This window comes from Bos javanicus, chromosome X, assembly GCF_032452875.1.
Source record: "Bos javanicus breed banteng chromosome X, ARS-OSU_banteng_1.0, whole genome shotgun sequence".
NCBI classification, from domain to species: Eukaryota; Metazoa; Chordata; class Mammalia; order Artiodactyla; family Bovidae; genus Bos; species Bos javanicus.
This window is the reverse complement of record NC_083897.1, coordinates 47031844-47058664: the sequence shown is the minus strand read 5'-3', so window position 1 is coordinate 47058664 and position 26821 is coordinate 47031844. Positions and strand designations below refer to the sequence as shown.

Here is a 26821-nt window from a genome sequence, read left to right as displayed (position 1 = left end):
AGGGAGAAAAGACTTGAAGAAAGCAGGTAAGATATGGTATAGCCCTTATAGAAAAAACAAAAGACCACTGAATTAAGAACAAGTAAAATAACTGCTGAAATGGCAATAAGAGTCCCACCAAGGTAAAAGCTAAAATGTCATAAAGACACCAATTCACTCAATTCGCCAAAGAGAACAGGGAGACATAATGTCAGAGAGTTAGAGGCACAATGAGAATGTGAAGGAGCTCAGATTTTATTCTGTAAACTCTGGCAGACACTGAAGGGTTTCAATACAGAAATCACACGATGAATATACATTTTTAAGAAGACTAAACTAATAATTTTGATGGCGGAAGAAAGCAAAAGCAAGACAACAAGTTTGGAACCTTTCTCATTTGGGTGGAGGATTCTATAGATGTCCAAAGTTGTCCTAAATGGAGGCTGTCCATATATTTCCAGAATTAAAAAGTATTTGGACATTTCCACAGAGAAGTGAATTTAATTTCAGAATAGACTTGAAGAAATATATTTGAACATAATTTTTACTTTGAGACATAAACTATGCTATTTTTAATCTCAGGCTCATACTTAGTTGTAATAATTATCTTAAAATTCAATAAGCACTTATCTACTGGCTATTATATACAAGATATACATGCTTATATATGTGGTTAAAAGACTAAGTTATATCATTATTTCAAGAAACTTTTCGCTAGATATGAGACTATCTAATGTTTATTTAGATCAGGCAAATCCTGACTGATGCTGCCTTAGATAATTTATATAGCATAAACTACTTAGAAATGTCATTGACTAACTTCCCTATAGACATATAGCTAAGGATGGGGAGAGTAAATAAGAGGACCAGGGGACTTCATGCTCACAGCCCCAGAATTATTTATGATTGCATGCATAAACACAAAATCTCTTTCCTTTCCTATTTTGCTTTGAGTTCGGAAGGTATATTGCTCTTTATATCCCCAAACTTCATTTCCTAAGTGTAGTACCAAGGATATTCCTCTTTAAGGACTTGCTTGGCAAACTAATACATCTTCCAAGAAAAACTGCATTCAGGAAAAAAATAGATTCAGAGAAACTGCAGTGTACCTAATGTAAAACTCATAACCATCATGACACAGCTGAATTCTCGGATGGTATATAAGCTTGCTTCAATTATAATATGAATTCCAGTAGCTTAAGTTTTAAGTGTGGACTTCGGTCTAGAAAATTTTATTATTTAAGGTTGTGTTAAAGTATTGCTACTTAATAAACAATATCTGGCCAGTTTAATTTGCTTAATTCAAAAATGAGAGATAGTCTCTTCAGGTACCTATACATGCTCTATTTCACCCTAAATATACATTCCTGATTTGCTTTTCAAGGATTTGACAGAACCCTCCTACATCACCATCAGTTCAGTTCAGTTCAGTCACTCAGTCATGTCCAACTCTTTGCAACCCCATGAACCACAGCACACCAGGCCTCCCTGTCCATCACCAACTCCTGGAGTTCACCCAGACTCACGTCCATCGAGTCAGTGATGCCATCCAGCCATCGCATCCTCTGTCGTCCCCTTCTCGACCTGCCCCCAATCCCTCCCAGCATCAGAGTCTTTTCCAATAAGTCAACTCTCCACATGAGGTGGCCAAAGTACTGGAGTTTCAGCTCTAGCATCATTCCTACAAAAGTAATCCCAGGGCTGATCGCCTTCAGAATAAACTGGTTGGATCTCCTTGCAGTCCAAGGGACTCGCAGGAGTCTTCTCCAACACCACAGTTCAAAAGCATAAATTCTTTGGCGCTAAGCCTTCTTCACAGTCCAACACTCACATCCATACATGACGACTGGAAAAACCATAGCCTTGACTAGACGGACATTTGTTGGCAAAGTAATGTCTCTGCTTTTCAATATGCTATCTAGGTTGGTCATAACTTTGCTTCCAAGGAGTAAGCGTCTTTTAATTTCATGGCTGCAGTCACCATCTGCAGTGATTTTGGAGCCCAAAAAATAAAGTCTGACACTGTTTCCACTGTTTCTCCATCTATTTCCCATGAAGTGATGGGACCAGATGCCATGATCTTCATTTTCTGAATGTTGAGCTTTAAGCCACTTTTTCACTCTCCACTTTCATTTTCATCAAGAGCCTTTTTAGTTCCTCTTCACTTTCTGCCATAAGGGTGGTATCATCTGTGTATCTGAGGTTACTGATTTTTCTCCCAGCAATCTTGATTCCAGTTTGTGTTTCTTCCAGTCCAGCATTTCTCATGATGCACTCTGCATATAAGTTAAATAAGCAGGGTGACAATATACAGCCTTGACGTACTCCTTTTCCTATTTGGAACCAGTCTATTGTTCCATGTCCAGTTCTAACTGTTGCTTCCTGACCTGCATATAGGTTTCTCAAGAGGCAGATCAGGTGGTCTGGTATTCCCATCTCTTTCAGAATTTTCCACAGTTTGTGGTGATCCACACAGTCAAAGGCTTTGGCATAGTCAACAAAGCAGAAATAAATGTTTTTCTGGAATTCTCTTGCTTTTTTGATGATCCAGCAGATGTTGGCAATTTGACCTATGGTTCCTCCCTTTTTTCTAAAACCAGCTTGAACATCTGGAAGTTCACGGTTCATGTATTGCTGAAGCCTGGCTTGGAGAATTTTGAGCATTACTTTACTAGCATGTGAGATGAGTGCAATTGTGCGGTAGTTTGAGCATTCTTTGGCATTGCCTTTCTTTGGAATTGGAATGAAAACGGACCTTTTCCAGTCCTGTGGCCACTGCTGAGTTTTCCAAATGTGCTGGCATATTGAGTGCAGCACTTTCACAGCCTCATCTTTTAGGATTTGAAATAGCTCACCTGGAATTCCATCACCTCCACTAGCTTTGTTCATAGGGATGCTTTCTAAGGCCCACTTGACTTCACATTCCAGGATGTCTGGCTTTAGATGAGTGATCACACCATCGTGATTGTCTTGGTCGTGAAGATCTTTTTTGTACAGTTCTTCTGTGTATTCTTGCCACCTCTTCTTAATATCTACTGCTTCTGTTAGGTCCTTACCATTTCTGTCCTTTATCGAGCCCATCTTTGCATGAAATGTTCCTTTGGTATCTCTAATTTTCTTGAAGAGATCTCTAGTCTTTCCCATTCTGTTGTTTTCCTCTATTTCTTTACATTGATCGCTGAGGAAGGCTTTCTTATCTTTTCTTGCTATTCTTTGTAACTCTGCATTCAGATGCTTATATCTTTCCCTTTCTCCTTTGCTTTTTGCTTCTCTTCTCTTCACAGCTATTTGTAAGGCCTCCTCAGACAGCCATTTTGCTTTTTTGCATTTCTTTTCCATGGGGATGGTCTTTATCCCTGTCTCCTGTACAATGTCATGAACCTCCATCCATAGTTCATCAGGCACTCTATCTATCAGATCTAGGCCCTTAAATCTATTTCTCACTTCCACTGTACAATCATAAGGGATTTGATTTAGGTCATACCTGAATGGTCTAGTGGTTTTCCCTACTTTCTTCAATTTAAGTCTGAATTTGGCAATAAAGAGTTCATGGTCTGAGTCACAGTCTGCTCCCAGTCTTGTTTTTGCTGACTGTATAGAGCTTCTCCATCTTTGGCTGCAAAGAATATAATCAATCTGATTTCAGTGTTGACCATCTGGTGATGTCCATGTGTAGAGTCTTCTCTTGTGTTGTTGGAAGAGGGTGTTTGTTATGACCAGTGCATTTTCTTTGCAAAACTCTATTAGTCTTTGCCCTGCTTCATTCCATATTCCAAGGCCAAATTTGCCTGTTACTCCAGGTGTTTCTTGACTTCCTACTTTTGCATTCCAGTCCCCTATAATGAAAAGGACATCTTTTTTGGGTGTTAGTTCTAAAAGGTTTTGTAGGTCTTCATAGAACCGTTCAACTTCAGCTTCTTCAGCATTCCTGGTTGGGGCATAGACGTGGATTACTGTGATACTGAATGGTCTGCCTTGGAAATGAACAGAGATCATTCTGTCGTTCTTGAGATTGCATCCAAGTACTGCATTTCAGACTCTTTTGTTGATTATGATGGCATATGCAGTGATATATCTGAGAACTGCTGCTGCTAAGTTGCTTCAGTCGTGTCCGACTCTGTGCGACCCCATAGACGGCAGCCTACCAGGCTCCCCCATCCCTGGGCTTCTCCAGGCAAGAACACTAGAATGGGTTGCCATTTCCTTCTCCAATGCAGGAAAGTGAAAAGTGAAAGGGAAGTCGCTCAGTCGTGTCCAACTCTTTGCGACCCCATGGACTGCAGCCCAGGCTCCTCTGTCCATGGGATTTTCCAGGCAAGAGTCTGGAGTGGGGTGCTATCGCCTTCTCCAATATCTGAGAACTAATAAACTCTAAATATGGGTGAGCAGTTATTGCATATGTTCAAAAGGAATGTTCTCTGTTCTATCACATTTTGATTTTAAACAGGATTTTAAAATTGTAGAGTAGCAAATCACATCAAATCAAATGTATTACTATTAAAGAGGTTATAAAATATTTTGAATGAAGCAGAGTATTTGACTATTAAGTGCAACGGTAATTTTTAGAAGTCTTAGTATGCAGACGGAAAATGGTCAGAGAGCCAGGGTAAAACTGAAAGCTGTAATAGAACTGTTTATTTTATATGGGACCAAACTTGAATTGAACACTGAGTCAAAAATAGCTTTTCTCTAGGAAATTAAATAAATCATCATACCCACCATCTTTTTGTCAATTATTTGAATAGCAGTTTTGAGGAAAGCTTGAAACATATATATACATATATATATATACACACACACATACAAACATATATAAAACTATTGTTTTAATACATAATCTACACCTAGTCTTATTTTATACCATTTACAATGAAAAAGAGATAAGAAAACATAATTCATTTCAGTAGTTATTTAACCACACTAAAGAAATGTATTTATGAAATTTTATTTCCAGCTGAAACTGTGTATTTAATGGTTTTAATCAATTAATGACACTGTACGGGAAATCTGAAAATTTTTGTCTTTTTTCTGATACAATATATACCATTCAAAAGAGACTCTAGAATATTTCTAATTATCTATAACAGTTTTCACCATTTCACCCTTAAGAAGCCTAACTTTATTAAAAAGCCAAATTGTAATAGCAAGATCTAAATAGAAGGAAAAATTGTCAATAATATGTTCTTTTTATATATTAATATTAATATCAGCATTGATATACAGGAAGATCCCTGAGATGTTGTGAGGTATTTCATAATGTAGATCTTAACTTTATTTTTCAATAATATTATAAGTAATAAGGTTTTTTTTCCCCCAACAGCCAATGGTACATAAGTTATATAGTTATACAGTAGGAAAAAAAATAAAAATATAAGCAATTGAAATGTCTTCCCCCTCCCCCCGCCCCCGTTTCTGTTGTGTGTTACCTCCAAGCTGAGTCTGTGGGCCCTTAGTCTAGGTACATACCACAACTCCAAACTGTTCAGGTTCACAGAGGTCATCATATTCATTCTTCAGCTCTGCTAGTTCATTGAGTACCTTCTGCTCAGGAAGATGTTTTACAAGGTTCTAAAAGGAAATAAAAGCGTAACAGTTTAGTATTTCATTATTAGGATTATAAAAGATATATTAAAAACTATAAAAGTGATTAATATAGCGGATAAATTTCTGATTGTGCTTCTGTCACAGTACCAGTGTATCTTCCCCTTCTCCCCAAAAACTTAACCAAAAAACAGCTACAATTTAATGTGAATAAATATATAGAAGTGTTTGGTTTCTCTGCACTATAGTATATAAATGTAAAATTAAAAAATCATATGACAATAAATAACATTACAAAATTGACTATGTTTCTAGGTCTTAAACACATACCATAATTTTAAGATTTATTTCCTGTCATGATACTTAGTCAATCTATTAAAAAAAAAAAAAACAGAAAAATACTATGTAGAATTTACTCATGTGCACTAACAATAATCATCAACTATACTCTTCAATATTGGCAAAATTTGGAATCATTTTCAATCTTACAAACCACATCAAGCCTATAAAAATAATCTCCAATTATTTATAATATCTGTATTTTTTTCTATTCTGTTCTTCTATGTGATTTCCAATTCCTCAAACAATTATCAAAGAAAGAAGCCGAGCTTTTGCCCCTACAATCAACACATCATTTTCCCAGCTGTTTCAACTTTACCACCTCAAAGTTGGCCACATCATAGTCCAACACTGAGTCTGAGGGACAAGTGTGCAACCCTATTTAAAACTATCTTTCAGACAAAACTGTTAAAACCATCTTTCCAATATCTTTCAGATAGTTCACTTAAAAACTATCTTTCAGAACAACTTAAATATATATACACACACAAACACACAAACAAGTGCACACATATACACACACACACAATGTGTATGTGTGTTAGTCACTCAGTTGTGCCTGACTCTTTGCGACCCTATGGACTGTAGCGCATCAGGCTCTTGGATTGCCATTCCTGTCACCGTGAGGATAATGTCTAAGATGCAAAAGGGAATGGCTGATGCCAGGGGGAGCAATGGGGATCCCGTTCTCCAGAATTCAGAGATGTGCATTCTGGTTGGTTTGGCAGATACTCGCCTTGGTTTCAACAGTCTCTGGTTGCAGCAGCTTTCCCTAATGGCATCTATTAGAAGATTTAAACAGGCAGAAACACCTCTAATGCCTTTTGGAACCAAACAACTAAGGAAATCTTTGTCAGACCTAGGTGGCACTAATGGTAAAGAACCTCCTGCCACGATCCCTGGGTTAGAAAGGTCCCCTAGGAGGAGGGCATGGCAACCCACTCCAGTATTCTTGCCTGAAGAATCTGCATGGACAGAGGAGGCTGACGGGCTACAATCCATGGGGTCACAAAGAGTCAGAAGTGACTGAAGTGACGTAGCATGCATTGTCAGATCACTGGCTGACTGAAGAGATATTGAAACCCAAACTAGAGTGACCACACACAAGGAAAACCATCCTCAGAAAACAAAAATCAGCTGTCTTTAAGGAGTGACATAATTAGATTCCCAAAGTTATAATATATTCAAATCTCCAGTTCTCAACAAAAATATTACAAAGCATGAGAAGAAACAATAAAGCATTGCCGATGCAGCGAAAAAAGAATTTGACAGAAATGATTCCCGAAGAAGTTCAGAATTTAAAGTTATAAATCAAAAATATTAAATAAACTGTTTTAAAGATGATCAATGAGCTAAAGTAAACTATGGACAAATAACTAAAGGAAAATAATATTATTAATAGAATAAGAAAGACATAGAAATTACAAAAAGGAATCCAACAGAAATTCTGAAAGTGAAAAGTATCAATAACTGAAATTTAAAATTTATTATACGATTAGATATGGGCAGGCAGAGGAAACGATCAATGAATGTGAAGGTAAAGAAACTGATATTATTAGGTTGAAGGAACAAAAAGATAAAAGAATGAAGAAAAATAAACAAAGCATGAGGGATCTGTGGGACACCAAGCATACCAACATGTATATCACAGGATTCCCAAAAGAGAAAGGGAAGAAAAAAATATCCGAATAAATAATGATTGAAAACTTTCCAAATCTGATGAAATACGTAAATACACACACCCAAGAAGCTCATTAACTCCAAGCAGGACATCAAAGAACTATGAGACACTTTCTAATCAAAGTGTCAAATGTAGAAAATGATAATTTTTAAAGCAGCAAGAGATGTGAATTGTCACATTTAAGGAATCCTTAATAGGATTATTCACAGAAGGCAATGGCACCTCACTCCAGTACTCTTGCCTGGAAAATCCCATGGATGGAGGAGCCTGGGCTGCCGTCTACGGGGTCGAACAGAGTCGGACACGACTGAAGTGACTTAGCAGTAATAGGATTATTATATGATTTCTCCCACTGGAGTCAAAAGGTAGTGGGATAAAATAAGTGCTGAAATAAAAGACTATCAAAAAGAATTTTATACCCACAAAAACCATCCTGAAGAATGAAAAACTAAGACATTTCCAAATTAACAATAACAACAACAGCAACAAGAAAAGATAATTTATCACTAGCAAGACTGTTCTGTCCCCAAATACTAAAGGAGGCCCTACAAGCAGAAATTAAAGGGCAGTAAACAAAATTATGTATCAATTATACCTCAATAAAACAAGCAAATAAATAAACATACTACTATATGCAGTCTACATGCTTTCAATAAAAAGATACAAAGTGATTGAAAGCAAAAGAATGGGAAAAAATATGGCATGTATATAGTAGCCAAAAAAAAAAAGTGAGGTATCGATATTATTGTCAAATTAAAATTGTCACTTCAAATCATAAAAGGTCACAAGAGACAAGGATATTATATATTAATAAAAGTTTCAACCCATCAAGAAGATATAATTGTTATGAACATATTCCTATAAAAGAACCGAGACCCAAAATACATGAAGTAAAACTGACAGAGTTGAAGAAAGAAATATACAGATCTAAAATAATAGTTGGAATGTAGGGGTGATTCAACATATAAAAATATGATGATCTTTTACTTTTATCTAGTTTGTTTCACTTTTTCTATTTTATATTCAGTGCTCCCATTTCACTTAGTTTATGTTCTCCAATTTATCCATCTCTCTCGTTTTTATGATGTTCTTTTTCAAGCCTTAAAGATCAAGTGTAAGTAGAAAAGCTTTTGTATATGTATATAAACTATGTATAATATATATATTTTAGAAAACTTATGATTTTTTGCCTAACTAAAAAAATTATGACATTTTGATTCTACTTTGACTTAGTATGAATAGAATGCTAGACTTCTAATTAAAAAATAGAAATACAACAAGCAACAAAGGTTTATTGTATAGCATAGGGAACAATAGTCAATGTCTTGCAATAACCTATGATAGAAAATAATTTCAAAAATAATATATGTGTATTTGGATAACTGAATCAATTTGCTGTGCACCTGAAACATTGTAAGTGAACTAAACTTCAATAATATATATATATATATATATATATATATTACAAAAAAACAAGCAAGCCAAAACTTTAATTATTGTGACTTAATTATATTTTGAGTAGGAAAATTATGCAAAGTTTTTGCACTTTTTTTCTTTGCCACTTAAACTCATTCAACCTAACAAATACAGAAAAAAAGCATAAGAAGGAATCTCGCTAAGCTAAAATCGCGTGGTCTCTAATTCTTTTGTGATGTGAAACCTCAGTAATGCAGATTTATATCATCCAATGAGTAAACATCCTATTTTGTAGAATGTTTAAAAATAGTGTTTATTTCTCTTTGTCCAAAAAAAATAAAATAAACCAATGTAATATGCCACATTAATAGAATACAGGGAAAACATCTCACATAATCATTTCAACTAATACATTAAAAGCATTTGATAAAATCCAACACATATTTGTGAGGAAAAAAATGCTCTTTAAACAAGGAATAAAAGCAAACTTTCACAAAATGATAAAGACAATATAAAAAGATGTCACAGATAATATACTCAATGATAAAAGACTGAAATTATATCTGTTAAGAACAGGAACAAGGCAAGGATGAATGCTTACAACACATCTATGCATCATAGCACTAACCAGAGCAATTAGATAAGAAAGAGAAATAAAAGGCATTCAAATTAGAAAATTAAAAACAATTGTCTCTCTTTACAGATGATGATTTTATATGAAGAAAACACTAAATAATCCAACAAAAAAAACCTGAAAGAGCTAATAAATGAATTCAGCAAAGTTTCAGGATACTTAGTCAGCATGCAAAAATCAGTTGTATTTCTGTGCACTATAATCTGAAAGGAAATTAAGAAAACAATTCCATTTACAATAGCATTTTTTTAAGCACCTATAATGAGATACCATTTTTACAATGCCCACTAGAAAGGCTACTGTCCAAAAAGTGGGAAATAAAAACTCTTGGTAAGGAGGTATTAAAATAGGAACCCTTACGCATTGCTGGTTAGAATGTAAAATGGCATCAGCACTGTGGAAAACAGCTTGGTGGTTTCTTAGAAATTAAAAACGGAATTAACCGTATAATCCCACAATTCCATCTTGGTTATGTAACAAAAAGAACTGAAAACAGCATCTCAAACAGTTATGTGTACACAATGCTACCATTGTTATTCAATAGTGAGAAGGCAGAAACAACCTACTTTTCCATCAACGGATATATTGATAAATATGATATATACATACAACAAAATATTATTCACTAGAAAAAGGAGGCTTTGATCCACGCTAAAACACTGATGAATCTTGAGAATTTTAGGGTTAGTGAAATAAGATAGACAAAAAAAGACAAACACTGTATGAACCCACTGATCTAGAATAGATTCTTAGACACAATAGAAAAGATGTTACCAGGAGCTGGGGGCAGAGGGCAATGGGAAGTTACTGCTTAAAAGGATAGAATTTCTGTGTGGGATAATGAAAAATTTCTGGAAATAGTGGTGACGATTGAAACACAATTTAAATATACTTAACACCAGGTAAACTGTATATTTAAAAAAGGGTTAGATATTACACTGTATAACTGTTTCCAAATTTAAAAAAAAAAAAAGAGTAGGCAATATATAACCTTATATGTCCCATGGAAAACAGCTGTATCTCAATCTACTTTTAAGTCCTCTTTGGTCTCTATTTATCTTTACTCTCATCCCACTAATTTTGCATTTCCACTAAGCTCTATGCCTGCAATCGCACCCGCTGTGTACTGATTAGTCCAAAGATTTACAATATCATGTCATTTGACCTAAAAGAAAAATCAATATTGATATAGCAATATAAACATCAAATGAAATTAAGCCCAGCTACTACGTCTCATTAATATTTTTTTAATAGAATGGAAAGGTAAGTAAATATCAAGGTGTTATTTCTACTTTTCTAGAATATTTCTGATGTATATAAATTGTTTTTCAAAATTTTTTCTCTGTTAATAGGATTTTTTGTGAAGTATGTTATTAAGGAAAACAAAGAATCAGAATGGTAACTTTTATAATTTTCCCTACAGGGAAATTCAATTAGAAAGATTAAAAATGTTGTTACCATTATTAAAAATATCATCTCTGCATATTTTCAACTCTCCATCTCAATTTTAAGTTTTACCTGTGAAAATAACTATTATAGAATGAATCAAGCCTATAATAGGATTTTAGCTCTGAATGTGAAACTTGTTATTTTGCTTCTCTTCCAGCTGCAGATAACCTGTCAAGTCATCTTTACACTGCAGGCTCCCTGGCAGGTGACATTTCTTTTCTTTCTCTGTTCAGCTATATGAAATAATTAACACATTCAATGGGCTTACATGTATTCTGATTCTGGATACGGTCTTCAGACTGAGTTATAAGCTGATACAGCTGCCAGTGTTTAGTACATTCTATTTACAAATAATGTTTAGAATAAAACCCTCTCAGTGTGTGGTAGATACAGCCTATGTTATAGGACTTCTTGCTTAATGAACCTACTACATCTAGAAACCATGTTTCAAGTGGCCATCATAGCCAATACCTGAAGACACTTCAGTATTTTTCCATAAATACTAAAAAATGGAGCATAAGATAAGACATTAACAATGTTTTCATGTCCCTCAAGTCCTGAATAGAAGAGGAAGGAGGGTTAGAAGAAAGAGGAGAGATAGCAATACTCATTTGCCTCTATGCTCCTTCACTTATCTTTAAAAGTATGTCAAGAGAGAAAAATGTTCAATGCACAGTTTAAGAATAATGTGGACAGTCCTTGGAGTCAGTTGGAAGTCCATATTTTTAGGCCTCCTGGAAGATCCATGCTAAGTCGCTTCAGTCGTGTTCAACTCTTTACGACTCTATGGACTGTAGCATGTCAGGCTCCTCTGTCCGGGGAATTTTCCAGGCAAGAATGCTGGAGTGGGTTGCCATTTCCTACTCCATGGGATCTTCCGGATCCAGAAATTGAACCTGCATCTCCTGCAATGCAGGCAGATTCTTTACTGCTGAACCACTGGGGAAGCCCCTGTCCTACCTAAAGGAAGAGAAGCGTGTATTATGCAATCAGGCTAGGCCCAGTAGGAAAGCTTGCATTTTGGAAAGGATCAAAGTGATTGTGAGTGCAATAGCTGCTTCTTGGATATGTCTCCAGGCCTGGCCTACCTATCCCCTCATATGTCTGAGTGCTTGGTTATTCCGAAAATCAAGCATGTTAAAAAAAAAAAGGGGGGGGGGAGGGAGACAAAGAAAGTAAAACATGTTTCTGTATCTTGCCATAGGACACTCCACACCCTTGGCATGGAGAGGGCTTCAGTGCATAGCAGCTATGCCCCATGGGAAACTCCTCTCCTCTTCCCACTCACAATGATGCCAAGGAAAGGGATCAAAATAGGAAATGAGGAAAATCACCCACAGCAGCTACATGAAAGCTGACAAATTAGTTCATAAGATCTGGAAGCTATTCCTTGAGAGCCATAGAAACATCTAATGGAGATAGTTTTTGAAAAGTTAAGGTCTTGCAACAGCAGCTAGGAGCAAGAGGAAGCAAACCACAGGTGAACAGATGTGGATTGGGCTAGTGTTTAAATGTCATATTGCCCAATTAAACAACTGTAAATAGCTTTTGTTTAGTTGCCATGTTGATACTATGGCTACTTAAGATCTATAAATAAATTGCAAAGAAGAGTTCAGACACCCCCTATACTGAAAGGGGAAAGCTGTTTGTAATAGCAGAGGCTAGAAATTATAAATTTTTAAAGACAACTTATATTCTGACAAATTGTGAATTAATAGGCAAATATCCTATAAAGTTTCAACCCTTCTATTTTTCTGTCCCGCTGCTCCTACTTACTACTGAGAATCTTCTTTCAAACAGTCTAAGATTTGTGTTTAAAAGATCAATTCTAGGTCAGTATGAAAATTTCATCTTAGAAAATGTCAATGAGCTGAAGTTCACAAAGAAAACAACAAAGGGGAAAGCAGTTACTCTGTCATCAAACGAGCAGATTTTGCTTCCTCTTTTTACACATCACAAATTCACTTTCTGATGACTGTCACAGTTATCTAAAGGGATTTCTCCTAAAAACCATTGGCTTTTAACTCCTTTTTTACATTTTTGCAATGACTCTAGAATTCTTTCAAAACTTTATTTCTTTTAAATGTTAATTGCACACTTAAAGGTTAGTTAAGTGAAGGTACTGAACCATAATGCCCTTTCCTGCTTTCCAAAACATAACCTTTATTTTTTGTCTTATATCTCATTAAGTCATTTTAGTAGTAGGGAAGTCGAGTTAGGTTCATTGTGATTAAGTCCTATCATTCCCTATGTAAATGGATTGGGGCCAATATTTCTTTTTTTTATAATTTATTGTTTATTCTTTTAAAATTCTACCATTAAGTGCATATGTATACACAGAATTCTATTTATATATAGGAGACAAACACACACACAAACACACATATATATATATATATACACACACATATATCAGTATTATTTTAACTTATGTTGTCAAATATTTTATTTTGTAAAAAATTCAGAGAAGAAATGGGTAAGTCTTGGATAAATCTCTGTGATCTTAATGGAAACTTCCTCCTATTTTGCCTGGTCAAAAGCTCAATCCATAAACTACTATAACTTACTATATGTTGTGCAACACTTTCTCGTGGCATGTCTTAAATTGTATGTGTGTATTTTAATGTTCTGAAATCATATTCATGTGTTCTAGTTCTTCGCTTTGACTTAAAAGGCACACACTTTGATGCTAGGCCTGGATCTATATTTATTTTGTATTTCATCCATCCATTCAGCTAGTATATACTAGCTGCCGATTCTGTGATTGCCACCACGTTAACCACTAGAGATTCTGCCCTCGTGAAAATGACAGATCAGGACTGTGTATACTCCTGCCTACACAGTGAGACCATAATCAACATATGACTGACAGTCATTTGTGTTGCATTTGACCCAAAATGCATTTCTTGTCAAGAGGTCATGCTGCAATTCCCTCTTTTGGTTTGGAATTCCTATCATTTCTGTAACTCTTAAAACAGACTATAAGCATCTGTTAAGATATGTTAAAATGCTAACTAAATGGTCTAAAACACTCAGGGAGAGGTTTTCTAAACCTCCTTGTGGAAGTACTCCTTTCAAAAAATGTTAGTTGATTAAAGACAAGAATTGAAAACATGGTGAGAAAATTCATGACCTTGGAGTATGACAATTATATCTTACAAAGAGGCAGTCTTTTACATGTTTCCTACCAATTTGATCTTCAACTTGACCAGAGTAGGCATACTTCTCAATATCACCTCAGCACTAATATCACCAAATGAACAGCTCCAGCCCTCAGCATTCCTGCCAATTCCTAAGTTCCATATTTCAAACCGACAGCCTGTCCTACTTCCATGAACCATCATTACTGCAAATTCAACAAATCTAAAGGAGAATTTATCTTCACTCTGATCCCTTACCTTACCAGCTTCTCCTAAAGGCCCCATTCTGCCAATAGGACTGGCATCCTCTCCATCCTCTAAGCTTTCGAACTGGAGTTTGTCACTCAGTTACAAGTTCTGAGGGCTTCCTTGGTGGCTTAGATGGTAAAGAACCTGCCTGCAATGCAGGAGACCAGAGTTCTATCCCTGGGTGGGGAAGACACCCTAGAGAAGAGAATGGAAGCCCACTCCAATATTCTTGAGAATTCTGGAGAATTCCCTGGACAAAGGAGCCTGGCAGGCTCCACTCCATGGGGTCGCAAAGAGTTGGACAAGACTGAGTGACTAGTTCTTTCCCGGCTGGAACCATGGAGGGTGCAGAAGGGAAGAAAAAAAAGGTTCCTGCTGTGCCAGAAATCCTTAAGAAAAAGCGGAAGAATTTCGCAGAGCTTAAGATCAAGCGACTGAGAAAGAGGTTTGCCCACAAGATGCTTCGAAAGGCAAGGAGGAAGCTTATCTATGAAAAAGCTAAGCATTACCACAAGGAATACAGGCAGATGTACAGAACTGAAATTCGAATGGCTAGGATGGCACGAAAAGCCGGTAACTTCTATGTACCCGCAGAACCCAAATTGGCGTTTGTCATCAGGATCAGAGGTATCAACGGTGTGAGCCCAAAGGTTCGAAAGGTGCTGCAGCTCCTTCGCCTCCGGCAGATATTCAACGGCACCTTTGTGAAGCTCAACAAGGCATCAATTAACATGCTGAGAATTGTGGAGCCATACATTGCATGGGGGTACCCAAATCTGAAGTCTGTAAATGAATTGATTTACAAGCGTGGTTATGGCAAAATCAACAAAAAGCGAATTGCCCTGACAGACAACGCATTGATTGCTCGATCTCTTGGGAAATATGGAATCATCTGCATGGAGGATCTGATTCATGAGATCTATACCGTTGGAAAACGTTTCAAAGAAGCAAACAACTTCCTGTGGCCCTTTAAATTGTCTTCTCCACGAGGTGGAATGAAGAAAAAGACCACCCATTTTGTAGAAGATGGAGATGCTGGCAACAGGGAAGACCAGATCAACAGGCTTATTAGAAGGATGAACTAAGGTATCTACCAGGATTATTATTGTAATCTGGTTAATAAACAATCGAAACAAATTGAAAAAAAAAAAAAAAAAGACTGAGTGACTAACACTTTCCGTTTCACTTTTTCACAAGTTCTGATGATTCTTTCTGTCAAAATCTCATCTGCCCTCTTAGCGCAGTAGGCAGCACGTCAGTCTCATAATCTGTCAAAATCTCTTTGGAATTCAACCCTTATTTTACATTCTGCAGCCAAAAATCTGGGCCATAGAAATCATGTGTATCTAAACTTTCCTAATTTCAGTTCAATTAAATTCATCAAAGTGTTCTCATTCTGTATTAGATTAATAGAGATTGTAGATATATTTACAACTTCTATAATTATAGAAAGAAAAATTGTGAATACTTTGTACATAAAAATTTCAACTCCCACTACTAATGTCATGATCCTATTTACAGAAATGTATTGCTTTCTAAAATGACTTGCATGATTTACAATTAATCTGAAAGATAATTACTAAAAGTATTAATTCCTTTGATGCTAATTATCTTCTATTTTGTTTATGTTCCACTCTATACTCAAAAACAAACTTGAAAATCATATTAAACCTTAAAGGTGACATTAAGAATTTAAAAAATGTAGAGAATATACAGAATGAATGACTCATTATGAATATTAAATAGCATATGAGGTGGATATGGCCTTGTCTAAATGTACTATAGTCTGCCTAAGTATAGTACACATCCAGTTATATACATATAACTATAATGTATGTTGAATTAACATATTTCAAATTAAACACAAAATATCTTTTTCACAATAAGGATACAAACTGATATTCTCAGGTATATAACAGAAGATTTATATTACTTAAAATAGGTGTCAGGAGTATAGTATGTTATTTAGGTACACTCTGCTTTCATTAGGTATCACTTCATCATGGCCATGACAAACAAATACAAGGATGCACTGCTATAAAATATTACATATAAATGTTTCAAAAGCAGAATCCTACCCCAATAGCCAAGACACCTATGTTGGATAGGTTTGAAGTTAGAAGGCTACTAACATCTTACAGTTCTTGAAATGATAACCGTGCAACGTACTTTAGTTGAATATCCCAAAGGACAATCTAGAAATTTCATTCAAGTATACAGGTGTATGCTAATACAATATTCAATCATTTCGCATTAAGAACTCAGTGTTTTTCAGCCATGATTTTTGTTTAGGCATATGGAACAAAGCAAGTTAGTGCAGACTATGAAAACTGAGTGTACTAGAGAATGGCCATACTGTTCAATGAAATGTGCCACATCAGAATGCCACAACTCCTATGCAAATCTAAAGGCAGAAACACTTCACTGTTTAGAAAGAGAATCTATACACAAACATGAGGTGGCTTCTTTTTCCAAAATCATTGTAATACTGTAAATCATTCCAATTAGTTCAAAACAGTTGTAATAGAAACATACTTGACTGGCTACTGTTAAGTATTTACTTCCCATTTTTCATATGCAAAACAAATGTTGAAGCATTTGGATATACCTTAGTTCAGTTCAATGACTTCAGTTGCTCAGTTGTGTCCGACTCTTTGCGACTCATGAACCATAGCAAGCCAGGCCTCCCTGTCCACCACCAACTCCCAGAGTTTATGCAAAATCATGTCCATTGAGTCGATGACGCCATCCAACTATCTCATCCTCTGTCATCCCCTTCTCCTCCTGCCCTCAATCTTTCCCAGCATCAGGGTCTTTTCAAATGAGTCAGATATTCACGTCAGGTGGCCAAACTATTGGACTTTCAGCCTCAACAACAGTCATTGCAGTGAACACCCAGGACTGATTTCCTTTAGGAAGGACTGGTTGGATCTCCTTGCAGTCCAAGGGACTCTCAAGAGCCTTCTCCAGCACCACAGTATAAAAGCATCAAATCTTTGGTGCTCATCTTTCTTTAAAGACCAACTCTCACATGCATACATGATTACTGGAAAAACCATAGCCTTGACCAGACAGATCTTTGTTGACAAAGTAATGTCTCTCCTTTTTAATATGCTGTCTAGGTTGGTCATAAATTTACTTCCAAGGAGTAAGCGTTTTTTAATTTTATGGCTGCAATCACCATCTGCAGTGATTGTGGAGGCCCCAAAAATAAAGTCAGCCACTGTTTCCACTGTTTCCCCATCTATTTCCCATGAAGTGATGGGACCGGATGCTATGATCTTAGTTTTCTGAATGTTGGGCTTTAAGGCAACTTTTTCACTCTCCTCTTTCACTTCCATCAAGAGGCTCTCTAGTTCTTGACTTTCTGCCATAAGTGTAGTGTCATCTGCATATCTGAGGTTATTGATATTTCTCCCAGCAATCTTGATTCCCGCTTGTGCTTCTTCCAGCCCAGTGTTTCTCATAATGTAGTCTGCATATAAGTTAAATAAGCAGGGAGACAATATACAGCCTTGATGTACTCCTTTCCTATTTGGTACCAGTCTGTTGTTCCATGTCCAGTTCTAACTGTTGCTTCCTGACCTGCATACAGGTTTCTCAAGAGGCAGGTCAGATGGTCTGGTACTCCCATCTCTTTCAGAATTTTCAACAGTTTATTGTGATCCACACAGTCAAAGGTTTTGGTATAGCCAATAAAGCAGAAATAGATGCTTCTCGGGAACTCTCTTGCTTTTTCCATGATCCAGCTGATGTCAGCGATTTGATCTCTGGTTCCTCTGCCTTTTCTAAAACCAGCTTGAACATCTGGAAGTTCATGGTTCACGTATTGCTGAAGCCTGGCTTGGAGAATTTTGAGCATTACTTTACTAGCGTGTGAGATGAGTGCAATTGTGCAGTAGTTTAAGCATTCTTTATCATTGCCTTTCTTTCGGATTGGAATGAAAACTGACCTTTTCCAGTCCTGTGGCCACTGCTGAGTTTTCCAAATTTGCTGGCATATTGAGTGTAGCACTTTCACACCATCATCTTTCAGGATGTGAAACAGCTCAACTGGAATTCCGTCACCTCCAGTAGCTTTGTTCGTAGTGATGCTTTCTAAGGCCCACTGGACTTCACATTCCAGGATGTCTGACTCTAGGTGAGTGATCACACCATCATGATTATCTTGGTCATGAAAATCTTTTTGTACAGTTCTTCTGTGTATTCTTGCCACCTCTTCTTAATATCTTCTGCTTCTGTTAGGTCCATACCATTTGTGCCCTTTATTGTGCTCATCTTTGCATGAAATGTCCCTTTGGTATCTCTAATTTTCTTGAAGATATCTCTAGTCTTTCCCATTCTATTGTTTTCCTATATTTCTTGGCACTGATCACTGAGGAAGGCTTTCTTATCTCTCCTTGCTATTCTTTGGAACTCTGCATTCAAATGAGTATATCTTTCCTTTTCTCCTTTGCTTTTCGCTTCTCTTTTTAGTTATACCTTAGTTAGATAGTTATATCTAAGTTGTACCTTTGGTTAAAGAAACAGAAAATCCATGTGAAGCATCTACTATCCTGGACATTTTTTGACACATCAAGTACCCTTTCCAAGCTGACAACATGTTTTTGTTTTAACTAAGGAGAAACAATATTTGGCATCTGTGGAACTTAAAACATACTGATTCGAATACAGTGGCAGGTCTTCCAACTTTCGAATAAAAGAGTCATTGAGATATTTTAGAAAAGACTTCTGTTTCTAGCTAGTTACCCTAGTCAATTGGGTAGTCAAATTGTCTAGGGACTGTCAATTTATAGAATGCATAAAATTCTTAAAAATAACTTCATATGAAAACATAAGCTGTCAAGCAATTTACAATATCCACCCCCCACCTCTGCTCAAAGAAATCAAACTAAAGGAAAGCATTAATCCAGAGATATAACCAAACACTGAAAGCCAACTCTGCCCCAGGAAAACCCACCAGTTTCCAGTGTTCTAAAGTTTTTAACTTTAATGGTCCTCAAACATAGGATGGTACACAAAGCCTAGAGCTTTCAGAAGGTATAGGCAAAGTTGGTTCTGATGTACATCTAAAACCCCAAGAGATAATCTCTCCAGTGAAGGACTTAAAGAAAAACAAAACAAACGAACAAAACAAAGAAGGCCAACCCACAGAGAAAAAGAGCACAGGGTCTTGTCTGTTTTCTCCTTGACTGTGGACACCTGGAGGAGTAACCAGTGTCTCCCTGTAAACCTCTAACCACAAGCCAGGCCCATGCAGGTTTTAGTCAGAATTTAAAATACCTAGTTATTAAGAAACACGTTGAGAATTTAAAGTGATTGCATTTTGGCAGTGTTCCCATATAATGGGCAGTCATTCATGCAAATTTCCAGGAAGAAAAGTATCTTTATACTTCAGTTTCAAAACATTTCCAAAAAGGCTCAGCAATCATTGCATGCTAAGTAGCTTCAGTTCTTGTCCGACTCTTTGCAATCCCATGAACTGTAGCCCTCCAGGCTCCTCTGTCCATGGGATTCTCCAGGCAAGAATACTGGAGTGGGTTGCCATTCCCTTCTCCAGGGGATCTTCTCCATACAAGGATCAAATCTGGTCTCTTATGTCTCCTGCATTGGCAGGTGGTTCCTTTACCACTAGTGCCACCAAGGAAGTCATTAGTTCACAATAAAAATACAGATGATACAGAAAGAAGTAAACAAACATTAGTAAGAGTGAGCAAAAACAATAGAATTAGACCTATAAAGATGTAGACCTTAAAGATGTAAGAATATTCAATAAACAAAGAACTTCTAGATATAAGAAATACAATAAGTGACATTAGAAAGCTTACTGGAGAGGAAAAACAGATGATTAGGTACAAATCACAAAAGAATTAGTAAACTGAAAGATAAACCTGAAAGAAATGCTCTAGATTACAGTACATAAAGACAAAATACAAAAGAGATGTAAAACTAAACAATCAAAAAAAAAAAAAAAAACCCAAAAGAGAGTGTGAATGTTCAAAATAAGCAATTGGAGTTAACAGTAGGCAGGAATAGACAGCATGGGAGAAGGATAATATTCTAAATGTAAATTGCTAAAAAATTTTCCAGAATTGATGGAGCAGAACAAACTTTAAATTCAAGAAGCCAATCAATCAAGATAAACATAAGGATGAAAAAATCCACACCTAGACACATCTTAATAAAACTATAAAATACCAAAAACCAAAAAAGATAGAAGAATAGAACAGGCAGGTTACCTCCAAGGAATGTCAATTTAAACTACAGCTTGCTTAACAAAACCAAAGCCAAAATATGGTGAAATAATTTGTTCATATAGATAAGAAAGAAATTTTTGCAAGCTAGAATTACATACTCATTGAATATATCTTTTAATAACAAAGATGAAATAAATACAATTTCAAGCAAATAGAATTTTTACTATGTCCAGAATCTCACTAAAGGTACTTTAAAAAGATGTGCTTCGGCAAGAAGTAAAATGATCCCAGGAGGAAGTTCTTTCATTGAAGAAGGAAGGTATTCATGACAGTGAAATATGTGAGTAAATCTAAGCAAACCTCTGTAAGTCAGCAAAACAATGTCTACCTTGTTAACTTTTAAAACTAATCAAAATAAGAAGTAACAACAGATAATTTAGGAGAGTGTGGAAAAAGGATGTTGAAAGTAATGAATAAGTAAACAGATACACATGCCACATTCAGAATAGGAAGAATCATGTATTATATGGATCTCAATATACACAAATTTGTCCCCAAAGTTTAAGTAATTCCAATAAAATACCCAAACAAAATTTGTGCTGTTGCTGGAGTCTGACATGCTGATTATAAAATTTATGCGGTGGAATGAAGAATCATCAATAGATTCTTGGAAAAAGAAAATGTGATTGACTTCCCCTATTATTTAATAAATAATGCTGGCACAAGTGTTATTCACATGTAAAAATATGAAATTCTGTTCTTTACAGTATACACAGAAATCAATTCCGGGTAGACTAAAGATTTAAGGTAAATGACAATCTTTTTAAAACATTTAGAGGCAAATATAAGAATAATAACTGCATGACCTTAGATAAGAAAGGAATTTCTTACATCAGACATAAAAGCACAAAGACTAAAAGAATGATGAATTAATGTACATTACAATTAGCAAGAAATGTTCCAGAAAAGATACCATGAAAAAAAAGGGGGAAAAAGACAGGAAAATTGGGAACTATTTGAAATATGCAAGCAATAGAAAACTAATATTCCAAATGTATCAAGAAATCAGACAAAACAAAAAAGAAAAGCAACACCAAAGTATTCCAACATGGACAAAAGACTAAATGAAGCATTTTAAAGCAGATGAAACACAAATGGCCCACAATTGGCCCACCAATGGTGTCAAGGGGGCTTCAATTCATTTATACTCAAGAAAAAGATTTCAATGCAAAAAATGAGATTCTTTATTCATATCTCCCTGGAAAAACATACAAAATTTCTACATAATTTGGAGTGTAAGACATTGGCTTTAAATACCATCTTCACATAAAAATAACCTTGGAAGATTTTAAAAAAAAATGGTGCACTCAGAATGGCCAAAGCAATCTTGAGAAAAATGAATAAAGCTAGAATAATCTCATTTCTTGATTTTTAAAATATATCACAAAGCTTTAGTAGCCAAAAGAAGCATGGTGTTGAGATAAAGACAGACCTACAGGAAACAACTGAGAACCCATAAATAAATCCATGTAACAGATCTTTGACAAGGGTTCAAAAATACATGATGGGAAAATTACAGTCTATTTAACAACTGGTTCTAGAAAAAGTGGGTATTCATCAAACAGTAACAACAATGAAAGAAATTGGGACTTCTATTTCACACTTTACAGAAAAATCAAATTAAAATAGATTAAACACTTAAACATAAGAGATGAAAACATAGAGAGATAGTTGAATCATTTTGGTCTTGGCAATGATTTCAAGAACATGACACAAAAAGCAAAGACAACAAAAGTAAAGAGAAACAAAATGGGACTACATCAAACTAAAGAATTTCTCTGAACAGCAAAGAAAATAACCACTAGAACAGGTAACCAAAGAATAGGAGAAAATACTCACACACCATAGATCTGATAAAGTTAATTTCCAAAATATACTAATAACTCCTACAATACATTAGCAAGAAACCAAATAATCCTGTTTAAAAATTGGACAGAGGACTTAAGACATTTCTCCAAAGACATAGAAATAGCCAACATGTACATTAAAAGGTGTTCAATGTTACTAATCATCAGATCAGATCAGACCAGTCGCTCAGTCGTGTCCAACTCTCTGCGACCCCATGAATAGCAGCATGCCAGGCCTCCCTGTCCATCACCAACTCCCGGAGTTCACTGAGACTCACATCCATCAGCCTTGACTAGACGAACCTTTCTTGGCAAAGTAATGTCTCTGCTTTTGAATATGCTATCTAGGTTGGTCAGGGAAATGCAAATCAAAACCAAGCTTCTCTGGTGGCCCAGCTGGTAAAGAATCTACCTGCAATGTGGAAACCTCGGTTTGATCCCTCGGTTGGGAAGATCCCATGGAGAAGGGAACGGTAATACTAGAACCCACTCCAGTATTCTGACCTGGAGAATTCCATGGACTGTATAGTCCATGGGGTCGCAAACAGTCAGATATGACTGAGTGACTTTCACTTTCATACCTGCTAGAATGGCTATTACAAAAAAAATAATAATAATAATAAGTGTTGGTAAGGGTTGGGGAAAACTATAAACTTTGTATGCTGTTGGTAAAAATATAAAACACTGCAGTCACTATGGGAAAGAATATGCAAGGAGCACATGTATACCTGTGATGGATTCATTTTGATATTTGGCAAAACTAATACAATTATGTAAAGTTTAAAAATAAAATAAAATTTAAAAAAAAAATGAATTACCAAATGATCCAGCAATCTCACTTCTCTGTATATATCCAAAAGAACTGAAATAAGGATCTTGAGGAGATACCTGCACACCCATGGTAATTGCAGCATTATTCACAATACCCAAGATGTGGAAAAAACTCAATTGTCTACTGACAAATAAATGGATAAGAAAGTGATATATATATATTATATATAATATATATATATGAATACATGTATGTACATAAATACTATATATATACACACACATGTGTACACAATACTAGAATATTATATAGCCTTAAAAATAAAGAAAGCCTACCATTTATGACAAGATAGGTGGAGGTAGAATACATTATGTTACCTGAAATAAGTTAGTCACAGAAGGACAAACACTGCACCACTCTATTTAAATGAAGTATATAAAATAGGCAAATTATATTATAGACGTATAAAATAGAATCATGATTGTCAGGGATGAGAGGAGGGGGAAATGAGGGGTTGTTAAATGGTTATAAAGTTAAGTTTTACAAGATGAGTAAGTTCTAGAGATCTACAACATGGTATTGTGCACCTTAAAATTTGCTGAGGGTAGATTTCATATTATATGTTCATACCACAAAAACAAAAACTTAAATGGACACAAGGAAACTTTTGGAGATAAAGAATGTGTTTATTACTTTGATGTAGTGATGGTATCATGGGTATATGAATATGTCCAAACTGATTAAAGTATAAACACTAAATGAGTACAGTTTTTGGTATACAATTTTATCTCAATAAAGCTAAGAGAAAATGATACCTGGGTCCCATCTTCCCAAATTATCACTGAGTTGGTCTGGGGGTAGGGGGTCAAGGCAATGGTATTTTCTTAAGTTTCCCTAAATGCTATTAATACACAACTAAGTATGAGAATTACTCATTTAAAGTAATGAGAACTCTCATACCGCTTTAGTAGTATAAATTAATATAAGCATTCCACAAATTAATTTGGCATTATTTGGTAAAGCAGAAGAAGTACACATACCATAATTCAGTAATTATAAGACTCTAGAATCAGCTTGTATTTCTTTGCATTGTCACTTAGGAAGGCTTTCTCTCCCTTGCTATTCTTTGGAACTCTGCATTCAGATGGGTATAGCTTTCCTTTTCAATATATATCAATAACCTCAGATATGCAGATGATAACACCGTTATGGCAGAAAATGAAGAGGAACTGAAGAGCCTCTTTATGAAAATGAAAGATTAGAGTGAAACAGCTGGCTTAAAACCCAACATTAAAAAAACTAAGATTATGACATGCAATTGAATCACTTCCTGGCAAATAGATGGGAAACAATGAGAGACTTTATTTTCTTGGGCTCCAAAATCACTGCAGATGGTGACTGCAGCCATGAAATTAAAAGACACTTGCTCCTTGGAAGGAAAACTATGACCAACCTAGACAGCATATTAAAAAGCAGAGACATTACTTGGTACTTCTATGGTATGGTACTTCCAGCATATGGTACTTCCAGACTGCTATGGTACTTCCAGCAGTCATGTACGGATGTGAGAGTTGGACCATAAAGAAAGCTGAGCACTGAAGAATTGATGCTTTTGAACTGTGGTGTTGGAGAAGACTCTTGAGAGTCCCTTGGACTACAAGGAGATCAGCTCAGTCAGTCCTAAAGTAAATCAGTCCTGAATATTCACTGGAAGGACTGATGCTGAAGCTGGAGTTCCAACACTTTAGAGTTTCAATCAGACCCTGATGCTGGGAAAGACTGAAGGCAGGAGGAGAAGGGGATGACAGAGGATGAGATGGTTGGATGGCATCACTGACTCAATGGACATGGGTTTGGGTGGACTCCGGGAGTTGGTGGTGGACAGGGAGGCCTAGCGTGCTACAGTCCACGGGGTCACAAAGAGTAAGACACGACTGAGTGGCTGAATTGAACTGAGGAATAATCCAAACATTCCCTGAAAGGATAATGGGGAAATGAATCATGCAATATTCATACTATGGAAAACAATATCATGAAAAAAATGGAAAAAAAATAGCTACATACATCAAAAGGGATGTCTCAAAAAGTTATAAAAGCTAATAATAGAACATGTATGTAGAATGATTCTACTCATTCAAAATTTTCAGAAAGGTCAAAGCTAAGCATATATGTTTTAGGGATATACATTCCTATGTAATAAAAGTATAAAGAAAAGCATGGGAGGATGAGACCAAGGTTCAGAAAAGCAGTTTCTTCCAGGGTGAAGGGATAAACAATGGGCTTCAATCGAAGTGGGCTCATATGGTTACACCTTATTAATGCTATGCTTTGAAGTGCATACATACAGCCAAATATTAGAGGAGGAGTCCCAAATGATTTTTTGTAAAACTTAATTCAATCTTATGTCCTCAAATATTCTTGATTATTCAGGGAGAGTTCACATTTTTGCCTTAAAACGTTACAGTGCGGGACTTAGGCTTCTACTCATCTGATTCAATTTGATATTGATTTCTTCTGTTGAGCCAGTGAGGGGCATTTTTCAGCTGTTCATCATTATCTATATAATGACTTCATATTTGCAAAATCTAGACTTACTCCTCAGTATACTTTACCTCTGCAAGCAAAGTAATAATTCCCAAGACTTTAATTCATTTTGTCTAAACTTGTTTTACTTATTTTTTTAAGGAAAAATAATTTTTGGCTTTTTGTTGACTCTTTCTAAATATTCCATTGAGTTTAAAAAGAGTAAGATAAGAGACAATGAGACAATCCTGAACAATGTTCATGCTTAGGCATTCATTCGCAGCATAAACCGAGGAGTGCTAATTGAACAAAAATTGAAAAAATCCTACAACAAATCACATATCTAGTTTTGCTTGAAATATTTTGCCCTCGAAGCAGTATTCACATTATTTATTGAAAATAACCCATAGAGTATTTTTGGCCTGGGGCACTAAGTTTCTAAACCAGTAACAGTTTTCATTGGAATCCTCAAAAACTGATTGTTTTCCCAACTACTAACATGTGTTAATGTTTATTTGTAAACATTCACTGAGAAAACTTTACCACTATTCCATCATCAAATGCAAAACAATGGATTACACTATACAAAGAAAGGATCTAGAACAAATGCCAATGACAAATTCTACAAAAATAAAATGACTATTAATCACAAATAAGACAATGTATCAATATAAGTTCACCCAATACCTTTGTTATGCCATGCGTGGTTTTTTGCTGGTTAGAGGGATCACTTTGGGGGATCTTGGCTTCCCTTTAGATGTGGTGCTGCACTACGCATCCACTACAATGTGGCTGTTCACTCCATCAACTAATTGTTCATCCTCTGAAAGTCTGTCCTCTTTATGACTCGTGACCTGTTGGCTCTTTTAAGGAGACCTGGGCATGCTATCAAATAAAAGAAGCCCATATGTTCAGGATCTGAGGACTATCTCTGATAAACGTTCCCAAACTCCTGCTTAAGCTCAACCCTTCTCTAGACTGCTGACATGTCCCT

At 35.8% G+C, this 26821-nt stretch overlaps 2 protein-coding genes across 4 annotated transcripts in view; one reads left to right on the top strand and one right to left on the bottom strand.

Moving 5' to 3' along the window:
- The window catches only part of DIAPH2 (diaphanous related formin 2), a 941635-nt gene that overhangs the window by 495788 nt on the left and 419026 nt on the right, over positions 1-26821 (bottom strand). For all 3 annotated transcript variants that reach the window (XM_061409121.1, XM_061409122.1, XM_061409123.1), the window contains one exon: positions 5446-5547. In XM_061409121.1, the coding sequence (XP_061265105.1) occupies positions 5446-5547 (102 nt within the window). The remainder of the gene's footprint in view (positions 1-5445; positions 5548-26821) is intronic.
- Positions 14752-15565, top strand: LOC133242900 (large ribosomal subunit protein uL30-like). The gene has a single exon (XM_061409126.1). The coding sequence runs from the start codon at positions 14767-14769 to the stop codon at positions 15511-15513; it is 747 nt and encodes a 248-aa protein (XP_061265110.1). The 5' UTR covers positions 14752-14766; the 3' UTR covers positions 15514-15565.

Coding starts and splice junctions, on each gene's coding strand:
- LOC133242900 (XM_061409126.1), top strand. CDS start 14,767: ATGGAGGGTGCAGAAGGGAAGAAAAAAAAGGTTCCTGCTGTGCCAGAA.